We start from the raw sequence: 21,379 nt of genomic DNA, 5'->3' as shown, positions 1-21,379 counted from the left end.
ATGAATATGTTGAAAACATCTTGAAGTGGGGCTTCGCAGGAGTGCGGATTTTCTTTGAAAAGGTGTATTCATGGCATTGAACTCCTCCACTGCAGTGTAACCACCTTTACAGGTGGTTACAGGTGGTTACATACAGTTTATACATGTACATTTGTTCATTTCAATACTTAAAAATTTTGTGTAATTAAAATTGTTTCAAAGCAAATTCAAATACTGTAATACTGACTTGAACATTCGAAGTACTAGAATATTCATGCCAGTCTGTATTGGTTGCCCTTGCAGAGATGCTGTCGAGTGTGCACAAGCTGTATCAGGGCGTATGTCAGCCACTCTGCAGCCGAGTTGAGCTTGGGCAAGTGATGTGGCTTGAGCGTACAAACATACTTGGAAATTGAGAAAAGTGTGACCTGACCTCTCGCAATGTTTGTGAGGGTCTGCAAGCGCTAAACGCTGTTACTTCAGTCTTGGGAAACTCATGCTCCAGCATGGCTACCCATGCCTCGTCTACGGAAAAGGTGTCTTGCAGTTGCCACAGACGATCACAGGTAGAGCGATGCACGACGTCATCACTTTGCTATAATGCGACACTGCAGTGCCAATGCTGGTTCACTCAGCCAAAGAGTACCAAACACACCCAAAAAAGAAAAGGGAAGGTCTGGTTAGGCGAGTATAATGTGTTGCCTGTCGACCTCCACTGACGTTTGTGACAGCACCCATTATTCACTTGCGCGTTGCCCGAGTGCATAGATTCAAACGTCCCAATAACTTGCTTCTTCTGCTCTTCTGCTTTGTCTCGTACCGATTGCGCCAATTGTCACACATTGAAAGAACTTTGCGCTGTTCGAGTGCTTAGCGGCGGCATGGTTCCCATTTTGTTCCGTAAACTTTACAACAGCGAGCTTGAATTTTGCCGTATATATTGTGGCCCATCACAATTGTGGCCCATCACAAGGAAGGAATAAAGATACGACTGGTGGATGGCGAAACCTAAACTTTGAAAATCAACTGTGCGTGTGTTGCAGCGCCGACGTGCTGGGGTGACAGAACGTGCGACAGGCCCTCGCACACCTCTGATGCAGGAATTCGTTTGTGTTGTGATGAGAGTGTGCATTTTCACGGTGGTAGAAATGGGGAGATTGAGGGCGGCAAACGCTTAAGAAGTTCCGACGGCGACCCGTCAACAGGTTTGAGTGTTCGGGTATGGTATGCTAGGGACATAGTTAGGGGGACGTCCTTGGACGAAGGGACTTCGCACTCCGAACCAGTTTGACTGCGCTTGCCTGCTCAGCGAGGTGCGTGCGTGCCAGTCTGAACATCCTATAATACAAAGTCTCTTCATGCGCGCGCCGCGAGCTGGCTCTGGTGAGTCAGGCAGTGCAAAATGTGGAAATAAATATTTTTTTAGTAAAGCTGGCAAAATTTTAGGGGGTGCTCAAATTATGCGAGTAAATACGGTAAGTACCTGGCATAGTGTTTTAGACTCTCTGTTTAGAGTTGTGGGCAATTTTAATACTGGGTGCTCATAAGAGCCCTGTGGCTACTTGCAACATGTCTGACCCTGGCATACATCTGGCACTGCATTCGTGTTTTTTGCAGGCCGTTGCTTTTAGAACTTATATATTCAAATTGGTGCTTGTACCACATTAGAGAACACAACTTGTTTCTCAAAAATGTACTTTTTTTTTTTGTCAGCTGCCAGTAGAGTTGGTAACAGCTCAGGCACAGCCGACAGCGAATCTGATGACAACGAGATGGGAAGATTGCAAGGTAAGCACTTGTGCTCAGTTTGCTGAAATGTTGTGAGACTTGACCTGAATCTTTTGCTAGAGAGCACTTGGAAAGCGGTGTGTCATCCAAAATGGCACATCTTCATTGCTCCGAGTGCTTGTAAAGTTATTGTTTTTCGAAGGGTTTCATACGTAGCAGGCAGCAGTACGCAAACTAGAAAGATTTGTCTTGCTGCTAACATTTGTGAGAGAGAGAGTGTTGGGTTAGATATGAAAGATATGGGTACTGTGAAATGTCAGTGCGACCCTCATTAGCCCTGAAAGTTTTTGGACAATTTGGACTCTTTGTCTAGTTCCGACAAGCATATGCACTCTTTAATAGCACGAAGCACTCTTGCTGTGAACAAGTGATAATGGTACCAGCGCTGCTAGTATCAGGTTGAAAAGAACTGATCTGTACATTGTCACAGTCTTGAGTGGTAATTGTGTGAGCATGTCGAAAATGCTCTATGCCTATTTATTGTTTAGTACGGTGTAAAGCATTATGTTGGCTCTGTGCTTTGAGAAAAGCATGTTTACTGCTCGTGGTTGCACCAATAGTGCACGTTGGTGCATCTGTAGTGGTTGATAAAACTACCTTTGCTTTACTTTGGTGCAAGATGTGCAATGTAACAAATACCATAGAAACCATTGAGCATGGAAAGTGACCTATTGTAGCCCGTGTACCAGCGTCAGGCAGACCAACTACATTGCAGCTCCTGATCAACTGCCAGCCAGCGGGAAGTTTAGAAAGTTCCTCACTCACAAGAATATGAGTGCCGAACAAAGGCAAGCATTGTGGATCATTTGCACATGTGCGTGTGAAACAAATGTAAATATCTGCACTTGGCACTGCCTTGGTGAAACTTGTTTGCAAGTTTCCACAGATTACAATTCAGAAAAAGAGCGTAAGATGTGCAGATTTCAGATAAAATTTGTTCTGTTTCGCAACCCTCAGAGTTTGATACATTACCGTTCCTTACTGAAGCGCAATGGAGCACTTGGCATAATGTTAGGGATACGAGTTGTATTGTAGGAAGTTGTTTTACCCCACAGAGCACTGCAGATTAATAGAACTGTATGGTGACATGCAGAGACCTCTTCGGCCAGACTGTTTGCAAAGTTTGCGTGCTGCGTATGAAATGAAGTACAGAATGATCTGTTTATTGTGGCTTTTATTCGCACAGTTTTGATGAGTGCTCTGCTACTGTTTTTTGTTTTCAGCCCTGCTAGAAGCCAGAGGCTTGCCTCCTCACCTGTTTGGTGCCCTTGGTCCACGCATGCAGCACTTCCTGCACCGGTCTATCGGCAGCAGTGCCAGTGAGTTCTAGCACATCTTTGGGACAGTGTGTATAGTGCATGCTGGGAGTGACACGTGTGACTAGCTGCAACACTGGCATGCATGGACCATGGTTATAAGTTGCCATCTCGCTTTATATTTCATCGCACTGCAGTGTCGGTAATATTTCCCCGAGATTGTCTTTGTCCGTCGCCAGAAAGAGGAATGGATAGAAATGCTGTGTCGTCCTTGATGGGTTGACTGTCTTCGTCTGGTTTCAATAATACTAGTATAGGGTTCGTTTCATGGGCACACCGAGTTCCTTGTGAAAAAGCTTCAGGGAACTGACACACATGTTTTCTTGATTTTTGGAAGGATGACAGTCACTGTGCAGCCTCTGGACAAGCCAGCCTATTCTAGCCAGCCTATTTACAGGTTATGTAAGCCAGTGGTTCTCAAATAGGGCTCTGGGAACTCTAAGGGGTATGATCCGAGAATCCCTCACCCGCATATTTCTTTAAGTGTGACTGTGCCACCAAGTGAAATCAAGTGATGTGGCACGTTTGACGTTTTTGGTAGCAATAAAAGGCACCTGTTTCACGCTCTGGTTGTGTTAATTTACCTACCTACTCCTCCTTCCTTCCCTCCGCTGCAAGGGGTCCCCCCATCACTTCCACCAGTCTATACTTGGCGACAGCTTTTCTTGACAGCACTGTGGAAAGTATAGAGCCGAACCGCCTGCATGCGCGCGCGCCAGGAAATAGTACCTATTTTATTTTCTGATTCTAATAGCTACTTGGACCGAATAAATAAAACTTTCTTCATTATAAAGATAGAACAAGTATGGGACGCTGTTCATGGAAAAGAAGTTATCGTGCGCCCTAGTTTTTTTTTATTTTTATTTCTTGGGCGGCACCACGTTTTCCGCACGCCGGCTGCGTCTGCTGCTTGCTCTTGCAGCGGCGAGCACAGCATCGGCCGTGGAAAAGCTGCTCATCGTTGGGACGCGCCGTCTTTTATACATCACGCATCGAACTTTCCAGCCTTATCACTGGTGGCCGCGCAAGCTCTGAAATAAGCTTCAATGTTCGCGTCTTGCGCGCAATCTTAATAACGATCTACAACAATTGTGAGGCTTCTCGAACACTGAGGCGCAGTCTGCGCCAATCATTGCTGACAGCCTTTGAGGGCGCAAACCGAATACAGCAAAACTGAAACAAGACAGGCCCGTGGCCGGATTGTGCTGCAACCGGCCTTCCATTTTGCCTGTACCAGGGCTCAATACCGTAAACGTTAACATTCGATTACGTGTGGCGTGTATCCGTATATACTGGGCTGAACACGGAACCTAAACTTCACTGTTATACAGGCTGAATAATGCTGGGAAAACGTTCTGAACAACGGAAAATTTTATATGTACCAGTATATAAACAGCACAGTAACTAGCTGCATGTATGCTCTCTCATCAAAGTTTAACTCTGACGTTCCCATTTTGCATGCATACATTTTGCTAAACACACTAGCGCAGCAAGCAAGCAAAAACCGAAACTGGAACCGAAATCGGCTGCAAGCTGCCGGACTACTCGCGTAGTAACACAAATGTGCGGAGGCCCCGCCTCCGTAGCCTTCGCTCCAATGTCAAGAAAAGCTGTCGCCGAGTATACAAGGGTCCCCGACACATTCATGGCTGAAAACCACTGATGTAAGCTATGTGCAGATTGGATCCTAGGAGATAAACCTTGACAACCATTGGAAATGATCAAGCAACCACACTCATTGTAAACCAATTTGGTTCTGTCTGCCACTGAATCTTCCGCATCGTGAGATGCAGTTTCTCATTTATCTAGTCTATGCTCTCAGTGTCAATTCTGTTTGACGGTAAGATACGAAAAAACGGTGCTAAAAGTGTACCTGGAGCGGCCGTCCACATAGACCGTATTTACTAGTGTAATGAACGCACTTTTCCGAAAAATTGGAGCAAAGTTGAGGGGTGCGTTTATTACACGGAGTAAGTTTTAAGAAAACTTTTCAGGAGGAGCAAAAAATGCGGGAATGAAGACGAAAGTTAGATCGCTTAGCCTTTCGCAATTTACATCGCGTACATTGTTTGGAAACGGCTTCTTTATTGCACTTTACTCATCTTCGATGGTTGATGGCACTATCTTCTGCAAGCTGTCCCTTGAGGCCCCCACACACGCCACAAAAACATTTTGCGGCTATTTTTTCTGCGATGTGCCCGCACAGATAGAAAGAAAAGCAATAGGCCTGCGGCAATGGACGAAGGGGGGAGGGAATGAGTCAAGGTGGTTGAGGAGGATCGCCAAAGTAATAAACGGAAGAGATCCTACGCGCGAGGAGGTGCCAGGTGTCAGTTAGTGGGACTGTAGCGGATGAATGTAGGGGGTGCATTTATTACAGATATAAAGAAAAGCAATACGGCACTCGCACAGCAACAGGCAAAGAGGGGGAGGCAGCGAGCTGAGGTGGTCGAAAGAGGCGGCAAAGTAATAAAAAACTGAAGAGATCTAACGGGTGAGGAGGTGTGGGTTAGCGGGCTGCAGCGGATGAATGCAGAAGGTGCGTTTATTACGCGGGGGGAAAAGATCAAAATTTCTATGACGGAAGTTGAGGGTGCGTTTATTATGCGAGTGCGTTCATTACAGGAGTAAATACGGTAGATGTGCTCTACACATAACAAACTGCCACCAGTGGCGACACACGAAGTATAGCCCTTAGTACCAGCATGCACTGCCCACGAGATGTGCTTCTCGTCAACGCCGTGACTACGCAAGAGCCTTGTTGTGGTATTGCAAATAATACTGCTCCTAAAAATGCTAGCCTTGCTTTGTAAAACATTTGAATATGTTGCTATCGCATTCATTGCTTTACCTTTCTGGTGAAACTGCGACATTATCATGCCCCGCCACGATGGTCTAGCGGCTAAGGTACTCGGATGCTGACCCGCAGGTCGCGGGATTGAATCCCGGCTGCGGCGGCTGCATTTCCGATGGAGGTGGAAATGCTGTAGGCCCGTGTGTTCAGATTCGGATGCACGTCAAAGAACCCCAGGTGGTCGAAATTTCCGGAGCCCTCCACTATGCCGTCTCTCATCATAGGGTGGTTTTGTGACGTTAAGCCCCACATATCAATCAAATCAACCACTTTTTTATTATTAAACGTTCTATCTAAAATAGCTGCTGATGAGTATGTTTTTTTGTGTGTTTTTCTGTGGGCAGGCAGCAGAGCACAGCAGCTGCTGGCAGGGCTGCAGTGTGGCGAGGAGGGTCAGCAGCTGCAGGCCACCATGGAAATGTGCCAACTTCTGGTCATGGGCAACGAGGACACCCTGGCGGGATTCCCCGTCAAGCAGGTGGTGCCTGCCCTGACAGCTCTGCTCGCTCTTGAGCACAATTTCGACCTCATGAACCACGCCTGCCGTGCACTCACCTACATGATGGAAGCCCTGCCTCGCTCTTCAGCTGTCGTCGTTGACGCACTGCCGGCGTTCCTCGAAAAGGTGCGTCACTCTGAAGCAGTACGCATCCTGACGATATTAACTTGAAAGCTAGTTAATTCCAGTAGCGTGTATTATCCACTGTAGTGTCTTGGCGACTAAGACGTTGCGTTGTTAATTAGGATGTGGGCTTTATTCTATGCTCTGGTGGCCACATTGAGATGGGGGCGAGAAGCAAGAATAGCTGTGTTGCTTGCATTTAAGTGCACCTTGAAGAACTCCAGGTGGCCAAAACTGTCCCCCCACTACAATGTGCCTCATGGCCTCATTGTGGGTCTAGCACGTTAAATTTCAGAATTTTAATAATTTTGCTGAAGCTCATAACATCTGAGAATGGGGAACAGGACCCACCATCATAAATTTTCCAAAAGGGCGTGGGAATATTCTAAATTTAAAATATCTTTTATAGTGCTTGCTATTCGATTCGCACTATAATTTTACTTATTAAAACTTTACTATATGAAATTTTACTTTTTTTTTGGAACCACAGCATTTTCACAGACATGGTAAACATTTTTTGCCATCCTCAGCAAGTTTATTTTATATTAATGCAGCAAGTTCATTTTGAACTACTTCTGGTCGTCAGTCTCTGCCATACCAGTATGTTGAATTGATGGTTTGCTAAATGAATCTCATCTTCCTTCACATGTGCACACTGACATTCATATTTAGTGTTCCAGCTCTCAAATTTGCACAGTAGCTTCAGCTGCACATTTTGCACTTTGATATGTTTCAAGAAGTGAGCCCCTGTTGAAGCCCATTGCCTGTGTCAGAAATTTCAAGGATCTCTGGTGTGCAGGGAATTACAACTGATGTGAAACATTTGCTGAAGCCATGTGTTCAGAGTAAAATTGCTTGCTTTTTCGTCTTAGTGGTCGAATAATATCTTGTAATGCTCTTTTTGTTTCAGCTCCAAGTCATACAGTGCATGGACGTTGCTGAACAGTCTCTTACTGCACTAGAGATGCTGTCTCGGCGGCATAGCAAAGCTATCCTGCACGCGGTAAGGAACATGTTCATACTCCAGTCCAATGCAGTTGCTGGAGTCGAAACCCGCAATAACGAAATCCCGAGGGAACGAAATTCTCACCGCAACGACATATTTTCAGAGCACCAGCGTACGCCCAGAGGAGTCAATGCATTTTGTAACTTGTGACTATGAAACATATTTCTACTGCAGTTTCTCATTAACACGTTCATCATGTCCTGGGTCACGGACTATGCCTCGCGTATGCGGCTGTGAAGTTACATACATTTATCTGCTTGCGACTGTGATAACATTACAATACAGTCAAACACAGATATATCGAACTCGAAGGGGATCGCAAATTAGTTCGATATATGAAAAATTCGATATAAAAAAATAGAGGCCCTGAGAGCTTACCTGTAGCGGATTATCACCACAATAGGTGCATTCAAGAATGACAACTAATCCGCACAGACGCCGCAAGAGAATGATTTATTTGCGTGAAAAAACATTGCTAACCTTGGCCTGCTTCTTCGTTTTTGAAATGTTGAGGACGCTAGTCTCGTTCTTATTACAACTAGCGAAACACGTTTTCTATGGGCTCGTCGTCGTCATCTTCTCCGGTTTCCACAAGTTCCGCCGTCTCAAAGCCTGCCTTGCGGAAGCAGTGTACTACGGTGTCCATCTTCACGTCTCGCCAGGCATTGACGATTTCTGCGAGAGGAAACTTCGCGGAGATTTCCGGCCACTCCTTCGTCACTCACTGCTGGATAGTCTGGCTGCTGACAGCTTTGCTTTTGCCAGAAATGGTTCTGCCAACAATATTGAAGCGCTGCCTAAATCTGTGAAGCCACCCGCTGTTGTTGGTGAAGTTGTTTCACCGAGTGAAGTGGCAAACCTTTTGGCCTTGGCGATCAGCATCGGGCCATCCACCGCAATGTTCTCAGCGCGCACTTCTGAAAACCAGGCATAGAGTGCCTTTTAACGCGATAGCGTTAAATAGCTCGTGTCACAAAAAACCTGCCGGCGGCGTTGGCCCCGTTGGTTGTGAGCGAAAAATTGTCTGTGCGTTTGTGACCGAAAAATCAAGTTACTGAGATAGTCGCGAAAGGCCGCTACTTTTCACGCGTGCGCGCGCGATCATACTGAAAAGGTGCGCGTTCGAAGAAAAAAAAAATGTGCCCAAGGTCACGAGGCACAGTATTTTCTTTGCCCTGCCACCCCTCCCTGCTTAGCTTTCAGCGCTTTTGTACGGACGAGAGAAGAGATAATGCAATTGCAGCATGCGACAAACCTTTGTAACTCCACTCGCACCGGACGGATTCTTAAAATTTTTGCGGCTTTGAATTCGTGAGGCAATAAGGTCTTCTAGAGAATTCATTCCATTGTTACCGTATTTACACGATTGTAAGACGACTCGAATGTAAGACGACCCCCCCAAAATCGCATCTCAAAAAAAAAAAAAAAAAGAACGCGCGCATTTTACACAAGGGAAATTTATTCACGTGGTTGCGGAGGATTATTCATCGTCGCTGGAGTCGTCCTCGCTGGTGCTGCTACCGTCATTGCTGCTGCAGTCCCACAGCACGTCGTCGTCAAGTGCGCACTTCGCGAACGACCGCACCACGGCATCGCGTGGGACGGCCGCCCATGCGGAGAGGACCCACCCGCACACAGTAGCCAGGGAGGCTCTCCTCACACGCCCGCTTGGCGTAAGTTCGCGGCTTCCTGACGACCGCCGAGTGCCGAGTGTTCGAGCGCCGAGTGTTCTTCGAGCCTACGGCACTCATGTCAGACAGAAGTGACTCGAGAGAGCCGGTCGTGGACACAAGCGACAGGAGCACGCGGCAACGCGCCCGCTTAGAAAATTGTATCGCAAAGAGGAGCTCTTCCGTCAACTACCAATACCCCCCTACGGCGGCTCTTCCATCGATTACCGGTGCTCCCTCAAGAGCCGTGCACTCGTCATAAAGGCACTCGTAATGCGCGCAGTAGATGCTAAAAAAAGAAAAGCTTTTGTATAAGCACGCGGAAAACTATGCGCTTTGGGTTGAGCGGGAAACTATTCGAGATGACAATACATGGTTCGATTTTGATTCTAAGGTACATGGTTCGATTACGATTCTAAGACGACCCCCCAACATTGGATTGTCAAATTTGAAAAAAAGGGTCGTCTTACAATCGTGTAAATACGGTACTTTAAGGGGAGATGCTACTCGAGAAACGATTTTCTTTAATAAGAGTCTGAATTTAACACAAATTGGCATGCTAATAGTTTTTTCTCCTCTTTTCAAATATGTCATTTATTTTCATGTAGATTGCTTGGTTTTCTTTCTGCAGGTCAGATACTGCAAAATTATGGCCATTGTTATGCAACAATTCTGACCTATAAAAATTTGAGATAAAGCATGCAGATATAGCTGACTATAATCCTTTGGAACTGTAGAGTGCAAAAAACTATAAATTTTGTGTGTAAAAAGGTGAAATACAATAATAAAATAGAAAAATTTACTATGGCTCTAGTTGCCAAGGGCTTTCAATGTTATGTAAATTTTGAAAAACATAATCAAGCAGCACTGACAATCTGAATAGATACTTGCACTCTATGGGCCTTCATCATGCTATGTGCAAAATTTCATAGAGGTATGACAATTCTAAGTATACGAACTAGCGTGTATAAGAAGCACAGATCACACCAAACAGCAAAAGGAGAAAAACGCATTTGAAAGATTGAAACCTTTTTTTTTTATCACAGAGTTGTTAGAAATGCATAATCTTTGGCCATAATGTTCAACAGAACTTTGAAAAGCACTGCAAGTTACTAGAACTGTCCTGCAGCATAGGTTGTGCCCTCACGGTCCTTGCGAACACTCTCTTCTAGCCGTGCCCTTTTCACTCCACGACGATGGTGGGCCCTTGCTTCTGCTGTCAGACGCTCAAACATTCTCTTGATGCGCCTCGCATCGCGGGAATCACTGAAAGTAACTAGATCTCTAGATGGCAGTATGTTGAGCTCTTCCAGGATGTGCTCGAAAGTAGCATGAACCTGGTTGAACCACAGGATTGCCATAGCTGCGGCAGTCTCGACAACCGTTCGGGAGACAAACTTAGTCTTGGGGCAAAGTAGCCTAATTTTGCTGTTCAGGGATTCCGATGCGTTCTGGGTTTTCCCTTTGATGCATCGAGCAAGGAGCTTCTCATCAGTTAGCCGCTTATAAATGGGCAAAACAGCCAATCCCTGTGCTTTTGTCAGGAGAGGTGTGTGGCGTGGTGCAGGTTCACCAAGTGCTTCAGCGCGTTGATGTTTGCACCACGGCTCTGTTCCTGCAGGGCAAAACTTGTGGCTGCCAGCATTGTCAGTAGAGCATGAGTGGAAGTACGAAGCCCATATTGCAGTGTACATATCCCGTACACTCCCCCTGTTGCTTGTTATGGCAATCTGATAGTATGTTTGGAGCATGTGAATGGCTGGCTCTTTCATTTTCTGCCCTCGTGGTAATGGCACATGCAGCTTCCGTAACACGGTGCCAAGTCTCTTGGCCACATGATTAGTGCAGTCTTCTTTTTCTATATGGACAGCATCATAGACTTTTGACTCTGCAACTCCACTATATGCTTTGCTGTCACCGTCACTCAAGAATGTCATGAAATGCAGTGGGGTGTCATAAGTCAATGTTCTCTGCCAAATGCGCATTGCAGCCTCCGTTTCCATGGCATGGGAGGAACAGTCTGCATTTTTTTCACAGACTGGGCCATGGAATGCCTGCCACACTTCCTCGTCTGGGCCCATATCCTTGTGCCTACTGCATGTCAGGCAGTAATTTGATATGACCTCGAAGTCTAAGCAGAGGCCAGTATCTAAGGAGGTAATTGCGCCAATTCCGTTGTGGCTTTTGTGGCCCCTCTTCTGCCAAGTGCCGTCGAACATAACAGCCACATCAGTTTCGCCTGCTACTTTTTTCGTCAACTCTCTGGATTGGCGCAAGTTTTCACTCACATCTGTCATGGCAGCGGTGTGCACCTTCTTTGCTATCGAAAAAAATCCTCAATAATGCATTGGTTTTGGGAGTCCAATAATGGAGCAAAATCTCGACAATTGCTCATGCCCAATGCCGACAGCGCGTGCAGCCACCACCGCCTTCACATTTACAGCGAAACTATCTCGGGAGCTCCCACTGTCGTACCGTTGGCTCACTCGGCTGCTGCCGTCCGCCGTAACACGCAGTGACGTATAGGAGCACGAAAGAACAGTCGCTGAGCATTCGCTGTTTTCGCAATGAAGTTCGAGGAGCGACAAAAGTCCCTCGCGCTTTTCTGCCGGCTCCCGAACGGCAAGTTTTTGAATATCGCAAGCAGGGCATGCCGCACCTGCCACAAGTGCCGTCAGCAAGAGGGTGTCGCACAAAACTGTCGTTGCACAAACCTCATCGCGCTGTCTTTCGTCTTTTTCGAAGAAGCCGAGCTTCTTTTCCGAAGCACTGACGAAAGAAAGCGCAGCGTCAATCCCTTCATCGCAGCCACTGTCTCTCGCACACTCGTCGATGCCGCCGTCAGGCCTAGCACACGTAGGCGCGTTCTCGTTCGTCGCCGTTGTTTGGGGCGCTTTACGCCGCCTTCCCTTGAACTTGTGCTTCGTTCGAAACTTCTGCGATCTCACGTTGCACTTTTTCGGGCTTGTCATCGCGGAAATATGCGTAGACGCGCGGAAAAGCAGACGGACCAAATGCTGATGGCCGCCACCAACACAGCTGACAATGACTCGGTAGCCAATGACGATGCGGCTTAGGGTGCCGCGCGTTTCAAACCGCTCAAACCACGTGATAAAAAGGCCTCGTTTTTATTTTTTTTGCCCACGTACGAAACTGGCGGTCGTTGGAGCTGTAAGAAGAAGGCCGGACGCAACTTTCCCAACCGATCGCGATGGCGGGCGGCACTGCGACGGGGAGCAGCGCGCAGTCAAAGATGGCCAATATCGGCGCAAATTCACGAAATTTTGAGCCACCGCGATGCCTTTATACACATTTTTTTGCATTTTGCGGTTCGAATTTAGTTTTGAAATTTTCACAGATGAAAGAAGGTTTGAAGATTACAATGCAATAAAAATCAGAAATACGAGAAATTTCGCAAAAAACGCGATTTTTCCACTCGCATCTCCCCTTAAAAAGTGTTTCAGGGCCCCTTTAACGCATTTTGTTCGACAGGTGTCACGACGAAAACAAGCCCATTTGGCGATAATAGCGTGTGCTAGTCCAATGTATTGTTTGCGTGCGTGTGTGTGTATGTAATGAAACATGTGAATAAGTACGCACTTAGTGGTTGAAGGGTGGACTAGGGGCCGAATTTCTCTATCGCATTCAACTCGTAAAGGCGAAGCTTCGCGGTCTTCCAGTTTTTCTACATTCCCGTGGGCAGAAGCACGCAAATGACAGGCTCCCAACTTTCATTGCTCCGCCCGCCGCCTTTGCCTTGATATCTGCCTTGTTTTTCAACAAGGAGTGCTCCATGGTATCCCGAAGTCGTCCGCGATGGTCTAACATTCCTCGCCCGCCTCAACACGCCTTCAACGTCATCGCAAATTCAAGGGTCTAGCACTACTTGATGCTGGCCATAGCTACACGAGAAGTAGATAATTCAAGGAGTCCGCAGCGCACCTTTCAGCATGCGCGGCATTCGATATATCCGAAGGCGGGTAAAAATACTGTTTGATATAGACGTGCGAATTTCTATACTTCTGCAAAGGAACTTCAAGGGGATAACTTGCGATATATGTGGGTTCAATATAACCGTGTTTGACTGTACTTGAATGCAGAGATATGATTTTTGTTGCATGCGGATACATACGCTCAGAATACCCGTCTGTTCTGAGTAAGACTGAGTCGTATAACTGAGGCTTTAATACATCATTTTTTATTGGGTTTGCTGGGACTAAACCAATTGGTTGTGAAGTGCGGGTCATTGCAAAACTGCGGGATGTATAATCAAGTATTCACTTTACTAGCTGTATTTCAAGTTAATTTAAAGGAGGCTCATTTTGCCAGTGTTGGAATGTGTCTAATCGACATGTGCTTGAGGGTGAAATGAGTGCCATGTTTTTTCGGTTTGGCGAATGCAGCGTGGAGTGTCTGCCTGCCTCACATACCTGGACTTCTTCTCCATGAGTGCTCAGCGGGCCGCACTGACAGTGGCTGCCAACTGCTGCCAGAGCCTCACAGCAGACGAGTTCCCGCTGGTGGGGGACTCTGTGGCGCTGTTGAGTGGCCGCCTCTCGCATGGCGACCGCAAGTCGGTCGAGTCGGCCTGCTTGGCCCTCGCACGTTTGGTAGACTGTTTGGCGGCTCACGGGCCCCTTCTCCAAGAAGTTGCTGGCCAAGGGCTGCTACCAGCCGCCCAGGGCCTCCTTGCCCTCTCACCGCCTCCAGTGTCATCAGCCACATTTGTGATGGTGGTCCGCATGTTGGCTGTTCTCTGTGCCGCCTGCCCGCATCTTGCAGTGCAGTTGCTGAACAACAGTAAGCAGCTCTCTGCTTGCAGTGAGATTGATCTTAAGGCGGGGTGATGGAGGGTCCTTGACCAAGGTTAATCTTTAGTTCGCTTACAACGAAAACCACGGCTTGTGCAGTTTTAAAGTGAAGCCGATTTGCAAACTTTTTTGGTTTTTCTGACTGGCTTCTGTGAATGCTTGCTTGAGCTTTCTCACCAAGTTGGTCTTTTACGAAGTAGGCCTTTTACAAAGTACTGACTGGTTGAGTGATCGGTGGAAGATTGTCTACAGCAGCAATGCATGCCACATGGAAGTTAGAAAGGTGGAAAACTGGTCTTCGCAGGTGCAACAGGAAGAGGCCGTGACGGCAGAGTCTTGCTAATGTGGGAGGGAGAGAAGGTACCAGAGGAGGTAGCCTTGGGTTGTACATGCTTTTTGCTGCCTGCTTGGACTTTTGCAGCAGCGTAGGCACGCTCATTCACAGCCCCTAAAGAGAGACTTTTTTACTAGAACTGCGCGACTAGCAAAATTTTTAGTGTGAGAAGAATTCGAATAATTCTTGAATATTTCTCAAATGTTTTTTGAATACTTCAAGTCCAAATAGCAATACAAAGAAAATGTTGCAAGGATTTCTAACCATATTTTTATGAGGTGTCTAGGTTGATGAAGCTGTGGAGGGGTGCGGCTAACTTGGGTTCTCTAGATGTGTTATCAAGAATGAGAAAAGGCGGAGGCTGAAGCTGGTTTATTTACATGGCTTGATATAACCAGTGGTGTCGAAAACGCTACAATTTAGCACCAGTTTAAGTGCTGGTGGGAGAGAGGTTGCTCGTTTTTCGGGCATGGCTTTTGTGGATGCCAGACGAATGAGAGTGCATGAAAAATCAAATTTTTTCAGCCAAATTTTCACTTTATGTAGCCCTTTTTCCATTCCATTCCAAAATATTGCCACAAGGCAGTAGTGGGATTGAGGCATAAAGCGGTAGAGGGTCCCGGCCTGAAAGAAAAGACTACGAAGTGGATAGAGACTGGTCCCAGCCCGGCAGTGTGCCAGGCATTGTCGTCGCGTGTATACGTCGTAAATATCTACAAATATACGTTTCCTTGTAAGATTATTGGTGGAGGTGCGGGGTATGCCTACCTGGCTTTCCCGGCAAACCAACACGGAACTTCGGAGTGGTCGCCACCTTCATTTTCCTGCAATGGCTGAACAAGCCCACCCACAAGAGCAACAGCAGCCGCAGCAGCAGCAGCAGCAGCAGCAGCTGCCTCCTCTGATTCTCCTGCCTCCACGAGACCCCAGAACCTTCTCGGGCACAGGAAAGGACAAGGTGAATGTTGAAGATTGGGTTGCATTGTACGAGCGCGTGAGCGAATACTATAGATGGGACCCTACGTTGATGCTGGCCAACGTTGTATTTTACTTGTGGGCTTGCGGGATACGGCACTCACCTGGTATGAGACACACGAGTCGGAATTGACCAGCTGGGACGTTTGCAAACTGAAGCTTGTCGAGTTGTTCAGCAGGCCATTTGGGCGACAGCAGGCCGCGAGGAAAGACCTGGACTGTCGGGTGCAGACATCGACGGAATCGTATGTATCTTACATACAGGACGTATTGGGCCTCTGACGAAAGGTGGACGAGAACATGAGCGAAACTGACAAAACCGCTCACATATTAAAGGGAATTGCCGATGACGCTTTCAATCTGTTGATCGTTAAAGATTGCGCCACCGTCAACGCGGTTGTGAAGGAATGTCAGCGCTTCGAGCACGCCAAGAACCGTCGCATAACCCGCCAGTTTGCACGTCTGCCTAATACAACAGCCACTTCGACCTGCGAAGACAGCCCCAAGTTCACGCAAGCTACATCGTCCGAAAATGTCACTCGAATCGTTCGCCGCGAACTCGAAGCAATGGATCCTGCAGCCATCGCCTCCGACGGTCCTCAAGACAACGCATCCACCGTCTCCCTCATCCAAGCCGTTCTTCGCCAAAAAATAGCAAATCTCAGCATCGCATCTGTTTGCGCTGTTCGCACTACCGAGAGCTCAGCTTCTGTTAACCAGATTCCGGTGTACCCTTCACGCAACCCTTCCTGCTACCGGAACCCTGCTGAATGGAGAACGTCGGATGATAGACAGATCTGCTTTCACTGCTCTCGCGCTGGCCACATTGCACGCTACTGTCGCAATCGTTGGACATCCAATTCATCTTGGAACACTGGGACATGGCGTCGCTTTGAAGGCAATTCTCGCCGGTTTTCTACTCCGTACGATCCACAGCCTGCTCCTACTAACGTTCAGGGCCGAAAGTTCAGCCGGTCACCATCACCCCAAGGCCGCCGATTTCTCTCGCCGATGGGTACTCGATCCAGGTCCCCTGCACGACCTGGGCCCTCAACCTCGGGAAACTAGACCATGCAGCTCCCGGAGGTGACGCTGCATTAACGACCCGTTCTGCAAATCCTCTGTTGACGATTCCTACACGCCGCAATATTTTGGAACTTTTGGTGGATGACGTTATTGTTACAACCCTCATAGACACTGGCGCACAAATTTCAGTCATGAGCGCCGCTCTCTGTATTAAACTGCGAAAAGTGATCACGCCTCCTATTAAGTGTGCAGTAATGCTTGCCGATGGGAGCACATCTACCGTTCTCGGCATGTGCACCTCTCGCGTGTGTATTGCTGGGCGCCAGACCAACATATTGTTCACCGTACTTGAGCAGTGCCCACATGACGTGATTCTTGGTCTCGACTTTCTCTCTGCGCACTCCGCCCTTATCGACTGCTCGACAGGTCTTCTTCAGTTGGAACTGCCTTTTGACGCCACTGTTGCCCGTGATGCTCAAAGTCGCCTTTGTGCCACCGAGTTCCTGCATCTTTCGCCGCAAGCCGCGACCTACGTGCAGCTCGTGTGTGATCCGCCTGTGCTCGATGGTGAATATGTCGTTTCACCTATTACCGACGTTGTGCTAAAGCACTCCATTGCTGTCCCGCACACCGTGGTGAGAGTACGCGACAACCAGACCCATCTGTCTCTTTTGAACATTGGTTTCTCCGCGCACGTGCTGCCTGCTGGTATTAAACTAGGCGTCATGTCGTCGTTGCAAGAGTGTGATATTTCTGAACTGTCGGCTCAGCAACCTACTCCGCACGTGAACTTGCTCACTGCGCCCAATCTGTCAAGCATTGACATTGCCGAAATGATAGCGCCAGATCTTTCGCCCTCCGCAGCACTAGACCTCCACCGTCTGTTGACATCCTATGCGGACATATTCGATTTTGACAACCGCCCTTTAGGCCAGACATCAGTTGTGACGCATCACATCAACACCGTCGATGCCAACCCAATTCATCGCCGCCCTTACCGCATCTCCGCTGCCGAACGCTCTGTCATCCAGTAAGAGGTCGAGAAAATGCTCGCCAAAGGCGTCGTCGAACACTCATTTAGTCCGTGGGCATCCCCGGTCGTGCTTGTCAAGAAGGACAACACATGGCGGTTTTGCGTCGACTATAGACATCTCAACAAGGTCACTAAGAAGGACGTTTACCCCTTACCAAGAATAGATGACGCCCTTGACTGCCTTCATGGCGCAAAGTTTTTCTCGTCCATTGACCTTTGATCTGGTTATTGGCAGATCGCTGTTGACCCACGGGACCGAGAAAAACAGCATTTATAACCCCCGATGGGCTATACCAATTTAAAGTAATGCCGTTTGGGCTTTGTAATGCGCCGGCCACCTTTGAGCGCATGAAGGATTCCCTTCTGCGTGGCTTCAAATGGTCCACTTGCTTATGCTACTTAGATGATATAATTGTTTTTTCACCGACGTTCGCAAGCATTCTTGAGCGATTGTCCAGTGTTCTCCAAGTATTCCGCGACGCTGGTCTCCAGCTGAACTCCTCCAAATGCTGTTTCGGCCGTCGTGAAATAACTGTACTTGGTCACCTCGTTAACGCATCTGGGGTACAGCCCGATCCGGACAAAATTCGCGCAGCGACTCAATTTCCCGTGCCCTCTTCTCCTAAGGATGTCCGGAGCTTCCTTGGTTTGTGCTCCCATTTTCGCCGCTTCATCCGGAATTTCGCCGATATTGCGCGTCCTCTCGCCGAGCTTCTTAAAAAAGACGTCCCATTTACTTGGAATTCGCCTCAAAATGCTGCATTTTCGGCGCTCATTGCAGCCCTGACGACCACGCCAATATTAGCCCACTTCGATCAGACTGCCCCGACAGAAGTTCGTACTGACGTGAGTGGCCACGGAATTGGTGCTGTTTTAGCTCAGCGTCAGCATGGATGTGACTGTGTCATCGCCTACGCCAGCCGCCTTTTATCCCCTGCCGAGAGGAACTATTCCATCACAGAAAGAGAGTGTCTTGCTCTTGTTTGGGCTGTCGCTAAATTTCGCCCGTACCTGTTTGGTCGCAGTTTTACTGTTGTAACTGATCATCATGCACTCTGCTGGCTTTCCTCGCTCAAGGATCCCACAGGACGTCTCGGTCGTTGGTCTCTCCGCCTCCAAGAATACACCTTCTCGGTCGTGTATAAATCTGGTCACCTCCATCAAGACGCCGACTGTTTGTCACGGTATCCAGTCGATCCACCAGACGCCACAGAGAGAGCTACGAAGGCTTGCGTCTTATCAATATCAGACTTTCTTGATATCGCTTCTGAGCAACGCAGCGACTCGGATTTACTTCCCATCATAGAAAGCCTGAGTTCCGCTACTCCACCCACTTCTCTGAACTTGTATTTCCTTCATAAAGGTGTTCTCTACCGCCACAACATGCGCCCTAATGGTCCTGACCGCCTTCTCGTTGTGCCTTCCCATTTGCGTGTAGATGATCTTCAACAGCTTCACGATGAACCTGCCGCTGGTCACCTGGGAGTCACCCGCACTTATGATCGCGTCCGGCGCCGTTTTTTCTGGCCACGCCTATATCGCTCTGTGCAAAAGTATGTCACCAGCTGCAACCTTTGTCAACGTCGAAAACGACCAACATCGCTTCCAGCTGGCCTTCTTAACCCTATTGAGATCCCTGCTGAACCATTCTACCACGTAGGGCTCGACCTTCTCGGGCCATTTCCCACTTCTGCATCCGGGAACAAATGGGTTGCCGTGGCGACAGACTACGCGACACGCTACGCGATCACCCGCGCTCTTCCAACCAGCTGCGCTACCGATGTTGCAGACTTTCTACTGCATGACATCATATTGCATCACGGCGCTCCTCGACAGCTCGTTACTGACCAAGGCCGATACTTTTTATCTCGCGTCGTCCAGGATCTCGTATGTTCCTGTTCCACGAACCACAAGTTCACAACGGCATACCATCCACAAACTAATGGACTTACAGAGCGCCTCAATCGCACTATCACCGACATGTTGTCAATGTATGTTTCTCCAGACCACCATGACTGGGACGCAACGTTACCCTACGTCACCTTCGCTTACAACTCCTCCAGACATGACACCGCAGGCTATTCCGCGTTCTACCTTCTTTATGGACGTGAACCCTCTCTGCCTCTTGATACACTCCTTCCCGCTGGTTCAAACTCCCCTGTCACATACGTCTGCGATGCCATAGAGCGAGCCGACGCAGCACGACAGATTGCCCGAGAACGACTCATACTTTCTCAAGCCTCTCGGTAAGAACAATACGATCGTCACCACCGCGAAGTTTCGTATTGCCACCTGCTTCTAGTAGTGGGTCGTATGCCAAGGTGAAGGCACACACCACGAAGAAGAAAGAAGTGCGCGTGAACCCCCGCTCTAGGAGACAAGCCCAACCGGCGCGCTTGGTTAGAGCCCTGTTGCTCGGACATCAATAGACCTTGTCGACATCCCCTGTAGCGACGTGACAATTGGTGGAGGTGCTGGGTAGCCCCTCACGGATGTTTCAAACCCCTCCTGGAAGCAGCACCACAAGCCCAGTGCGAGTCCACACTCCCGTTCATCGGACAAGCCGCAGGATCAGGGGATTGCCACCCGAAGCTGACCCCACAGTTCACACCAGTATGATGAGCACGTCCGTTCAAACCACTTTAACAGGAACGGGAAACCCCCCGGTGACTCGGTACACCCTCGAAAGTCCACAGGTTCCGACACCGTTTCATGGCACCGAGCTCGAGAGCTCGAAGACGTCGAGGACTGGTTGGTCGACTTCGAACGCGTGGCTGCTTTGAACGACTGGAACGACGCGGCGAAACTACGGCGTGTGTACTTCTATTTGGAGGATGGAGCACGTACCTGGTACATGAATCACGAGGAACAGATGACATCGTGGCCCGAATTCCGCCGCCGGCTGTTGGACACTTACAGAAGTGCTGATCGCCACGAACGAGCGGAGCGAGCGATCCAGGCCCGCATCCAGATGCCCAACGAAACTGTCATGACATATGTGGAAGATATGACGCGCCTGTTCCGACGGGCTGATCCAGGTATGACAGAGGAAAAGAAGTTGCGTCACCTGATGCGAGGAGTTAAGGAGCAGCTTTTCGCTAGCCTTGTACGGAGCCCTCCGAGCACGGTCGCCGAGTTTTTGTCTGAAGCCGTCACGATGGAAAAGATGCTTCAGCATCGATCCACCCTGTATGACCGGCAAGTGAGCACGTCCACTGCTCAAGTTCCCACGACTTTTGGGAACAACACCGAGTGTCTGCGCGACCTCATCCGCTCTATAGTACGCGAGGAGCTGCAAAAGGCTGCCACACCACCACTACCTACGGTGAGTTCTATTGCAAGTATCGTCAAGGACGAGCTGCATCATGCCCTGCGTGACCCTGTGAGTCTGGATAACGCCGCACCGGCCCCGGCTGACTACCACCGTGCGACTTATGCGGAAGCCTTGAAGCGCCCAGCTTCCTCTTCCCCGCTGTTTGTTCAGGCACCTCCTACAGTTTCACTTCAGTTGGCGCAGCCTCTACGGTACTACGAGAACACACGCGCGCCCCCACCCCTCGTTTACGCCAACCCTGTGCATCTTGCGGAACAACCAGCGCACTACCTTGACGACAGACGTGCTTCGCCTCGGAAATCTGATGTTTGGCGCACTCCTGATCGCCGGCCTTTGTGCTTCCACTGCGGTGAAGCGGACCATTTGTACCGCCAGTGTCCATACCGGCGCCTCGGGCTGCGCGGCTTTTCAGTATATTCAGCGCCTCCTCGGTATGGCCAGCGACCCCGGGACATTGAGGACTACCTGGCTCAACAGCGCATGCCACCGCCTTCTGGACGGCAGCCGCGCTCACCGTCGCCGAGGCGCTTTTCATCTTCGCCACAGCGCCATGCTGGCGCACGGTCCCCCAGTCCCCGCCGGGAAAACTAACGCAAGCGACCCTTGGAGGCGAGGTCGCTGGCAGTCAACG

General features: G+C 48.8%; 1 protein-coding gene across 7 annotated transcripts in view; it reads left to right on the top strand.

Moving 5' to 3' along the window:
- Positions 1–21,379, top strand: part of ctrip (E3 ubiquitin-protein ligase ctrip) — a 125,897-nt gene that overhangs the window by 21,072 nt on the left and 83,446 nt on the right. For all 7 annotated transcript variants that reach the window (XM_037412410.2, XM_037412408.2, XM_037412414.2 and 4 more), the window contains exons 6-10: positions 1,693–1,767; positions 2,991–3,086; positions 6,282–6,562; positions 7,470–7,562; positions 13,639–14,035. In XM_037412410.2, the coding sequence (XP_037268307.2) occupies positions 1,693–1,767; positions 2,991–3,086; positions 6,282–6,562; positions 7,470–7,562; positions 13,639–14,035 (942 nt within the window). The remainder of the gene's footprint in view (positions 1–1,692; positions 1,768–2,990; positions 3,087–6,281; positions 6,563–7,469; positions 7,563–13,638; positions 14,036–21,379) is intronic.

The sequence above is a fragment of the Rhipicephalus microplus genome, chromosome 1 (genome assembly GCF_043290135.1).
Source record: "Rhipicephalus microplus isolate Deutch F79 chromosome 1, USDA_Rmic, whole genome shotgun sequence".
NCBI classification, from domain to species: Eukaryota; Metazoa; Arthropoda; class Arachnida; order Ixodida; family Ixodidae; genus Rhipicephalus; species Rhipicephalus microplus.
The sequence above is the reverse complement of the archived record's forward strand: the minus strand, read 5'-3'. Positions and strand labels throughout refer to the sequence as shown.